The sequence below is a fragment of the Colletotrichum tamarilloi genome, assembly GCF_030869305.1.
Source record: "Colletotrichum tamarilloi strain Tom-12 chromosome Unknown Scaffold_356.1, whole genome shotgun sequence".
Taxonomy (NCBI): Eukaryota; Fungi; Ascomycota; class Sordariomycetes; order Glomerellales; family Glomerellaceae; genus Colletotrichum; species Colletotrichum tamarilloi.
Window position 1 is genome coordinate 1 of NW_026849738.1, and position 3,427 is coordinate 3,427.

General features: G+C 55.0%; 1 protein-coding gene across 1 annotated transcript; it reads left to right on the plus strand.

The window, feature by feature from the left end:
• Positions 1-1,069: 1,069 nt before the first annotated feature.
• Positions 1,070-3,010, plus strand: CTAM01_17121 (uncharacterized protein; the record flags this gene model as incomplete). Its single annotated transcript, XM_060533110.1, has 1 exon — positions 1,070-3,010. The coding sequence occupies one exon, from the start codon at positions 1,070-1,072 to the stop codon at positions 3,008-3,010; it is 1,941 nt and encodes a 646-aa protein (XP_060372312.1).
• Positions 3,011-3,427: the final 417 nt, after the last annotated feature.

The following is a 3,427-nucleotide window of genomic DNA, read 5'->3' on the forward strand; positions in this document are numbered from 1 at the left end:
CAATGAGAGAGTGGAAGCAGACCTAGGGCGAACGCCAACGGGAGGTACAGTGCAGCAGCAGACAGATCGACTGATGTCCGTGGTGTGCGAGGCAGTAGAGGCACTGACCCCCAAGGCCAAGCCATCTCCGTATGCGAAGAGATGGTGGACAGCCGACCTCACGCAGCTACGGCAGATTCACACGCACTAGAGGAACCGGGCGAGGGCGGAGAGAAGGGCAGGTAACACCCAACCCGAGCTAGAAAAACGCGCCCGCTCGGCAGCCAAGCAATATCACGACGCCATCCGACAACAGAAGAAATGCCACTGGGAGGACTTTATAGCCGACAACACCAACATCTGGAAAGCTGCGAAGTGCCTCAACGCCAGTAAAGGGGCATCTTTCGACAAGATACCTCAACTTAAAAGGGCGGATAGCTCCCAAACAGGAGATGCCGCAGAGCAGGCCGAAGAGCTACTTTCCACATTCTTCCCTCCTCTTCCCAGCACGATCGAGGAAGAGGGCGAGCGGCCACAGAGGTCGCCCGTACCTTTCCCCGACCTAACGTTAGGAAAAATAGAGAGACAGCTCTTTACAGCAAAGTCGTAGAAAGCTCCCGGAGAAGATAGTCTACCGGTAGCAGTGTAGAAGCAAACGTAGCCGGTAGTAAAGGAGAGGGTGCTTACACTCTTCCAGACCTCACTAGATAAAGGGATGTTACCGAGGCAATGGCAACACGCCAAGATCATCCCGCTAAAGAAGCCAAACAAAAGCGACTACAGTATAGCAAAGGCCTAGCGACCAATCTCGCTTCTATCGACGCTCAGAAAAGTACTAGAGTCGGTCCTAGCAAAACGTATCTCGCACGCAGTCAAGACGTTTAGCCTCTTCCCTACGAGCTACTTTAGCGCTCACGAACAGAGGTCGGCAGAGCAAGCGCTAGTACTACTACAAGAGTACATCTACGAAGCGTAGAAAAAGAGAAAAGTAGTCGATCTAGTTAGCTTTAATATCAAAGGAGTATACAATAGTATGTACAAAAAGAGACTACTTCAACAACTCAGGGCACGGGGTATACCTGAGAAGCTTATGAGATGGGTCGACGCTTTCTATTCCCATCGTACAGCAAGCATATTAGTCAACGGTCACGAGTCCGAGGCTCGTCCATTACCACAAGCCGGTCTGCCTCAGGGCTCGCCGCTGTCGCCCGTGCTGTTCCTCTTCTTCAATGCCGACCTCGTACAACACCAAATCGACGAGAACGGGGGCGCGCTGGCCTTCGTCGACGACTATACGGCGTGGGTTACCGGCCGATCGCGAGAAGCAAACTGCGAAGGCATCCAGAACATCATTGACAGAGCGCTCAAATGGGAACGACGAAGCGGGGCGACCTTCGAGACGGACAAGACGGCCATCATCCACTTCACGCGCAACTGGAGACTACCGCCGGACTCGACCAGCTTCGTCATCAAAGGGGACACCGTCCGACCAAAGGACCACGTCAAGGTACTAGGGGTGACGATGGATACGAAGCTACGATTCGAAAAGCACATCGCAGACGCGACGACAAAGGGGCTGGAGGCCGTGCTGAGGCTCAGGCGGCTCAAAGGCCTGTCTCCGGCGACGGCCAGACAGCTTTTCGTCGCGGCCGTGGCACCGACGATGGACTACGCGTCGAATGTCTGGAGATATAGATGTCGCGCAGCGCAGATGAGAGCAATCAACCGAGTGCAGAGGATTGGCGCCCAAGCGGTCGTGGGAACCTTCAACACAGTGGCCACGGCGGTCGCCGAAGCGGAGGCAAGCATACAATCGGCGCAAGAGAGATTCGACAGAAAATCAACGACATTCTGGGTACGGATGCGAAGCCTTCCCAAGACGCATCCGCTTCGACGTCTACGGGCGGTAGCCTTTAGACGGTTTCCATCACCCTTCCAGTTGATAGCGGAGGCCTATCGCGACCAACCGCTTGACAAGCTGGAGACTATCGAAGGGTATTTGATAACTCCATGGGAAGCCCGTATTGACACAGTAGTCGACGACGACGCGGTCAAGGCCACCGAAGCAATCCAGTCCGGGTGGGCAGTGAGGATAGCGACAGGGAGCTCGGCAAGAAACGGAGTTGTGGGCTACGGAACGGTCACAACGCTGCCTGCGTCACTTAGAGGGGGTGGCGGCGTGATAACGGCCTCGCGCACACTCGGCCTGAGAACAGAGCTGAACCCGTATGCGGCAGAGCTGGCGGCGCTGGCAGAAGCGGTCAAGTCTCTCCCGCAGAGGCTCGACTACCGGGCCATCCACGTGTTCACCCGCAACAAAGCGGCTGTGCTAGCCATCCGTAACCCGCGGCAGCAGTCGGGCCAACGAGAGATCCGACAACTATACTCCAGCATGCAAGCTCTGCAGAGACGAGGCAATAGGTTCACGCTCTTCTGGCTCCCATCAGCTGTAGAGTCAGACCTGGCGCAAGCGGCTAAAGCTGCAGCAAAGGAAAGCACGAGACCGAGCAAGACACCGCAGAAACGACCTGCTAGAGCCTACTCGACGGCACTTAGGATCGCTTTGCAGAGCGTGCGACAGAAGTACGGAGCTTTGCCCGACAACGTAGGAGCATTCTCGAAGAAGATCGATATAGCTTTACCAGGAAGGCATACGCGCGAGCTGTATGATGAGCTCTCGTGGAAAGAAGCCAGTATCCTGGCGCAACTGCGCACCGGCATGGCAAGACTGAATTGGTACCTGCGCCAGATCGGAGCAACTGCCTCGGCGCATTGCGCCTGTGGGCATGCGGCAGAATCGGTAGAGCATTTTCTCTTCCGTTGCACACGGTGGACGGCGCAACGAACTCAGATGCTTCAACAGACGGAAACGCAGAGAGGAAACCTGTCGTACTTTCTCGGAGGAAAGAGCGCGTCCGATCCTGATGACTGGTCGCCAAACGTAGATGTTGTCAAAGAAACGATCAAGTTCGCCATGAGCACGGAGAGGCTGGATGCTCAGATCAGCCAGCGACAAAACGACCATGAGTAGTTGTTAACCCCGCCATAACGACCCACACCAACTCACATACCAACCGACAACACCTCCACGCACCCTCGTGCCATCGACAACAGGACTAGCTTCGGCCGCCGATGATAGGACGCCGAACACTTCAGGAGACACCCTCAGGATGGCCTGTTACTAACTCCACGAGCAGCCGCAGCATTGGCACGTAAAACTGAAGATGACACATACGGAGACGGACGAGACTTGTATGGGCTTCTGGGAGGCAAGGATATGAACGAAAGTGGAGAATATGTAGATAATCACACGAGCCCTGAATAGCTTAGCCGGGGCGTAATAAACTATGTATGTGGAGGTCATCGATGAATGTACTCGATGGGTCTCAGTATGTATTCTGTCAGCAAAGAGCTCCACACATGTCTGTGCACAGAATAATTCCTATCT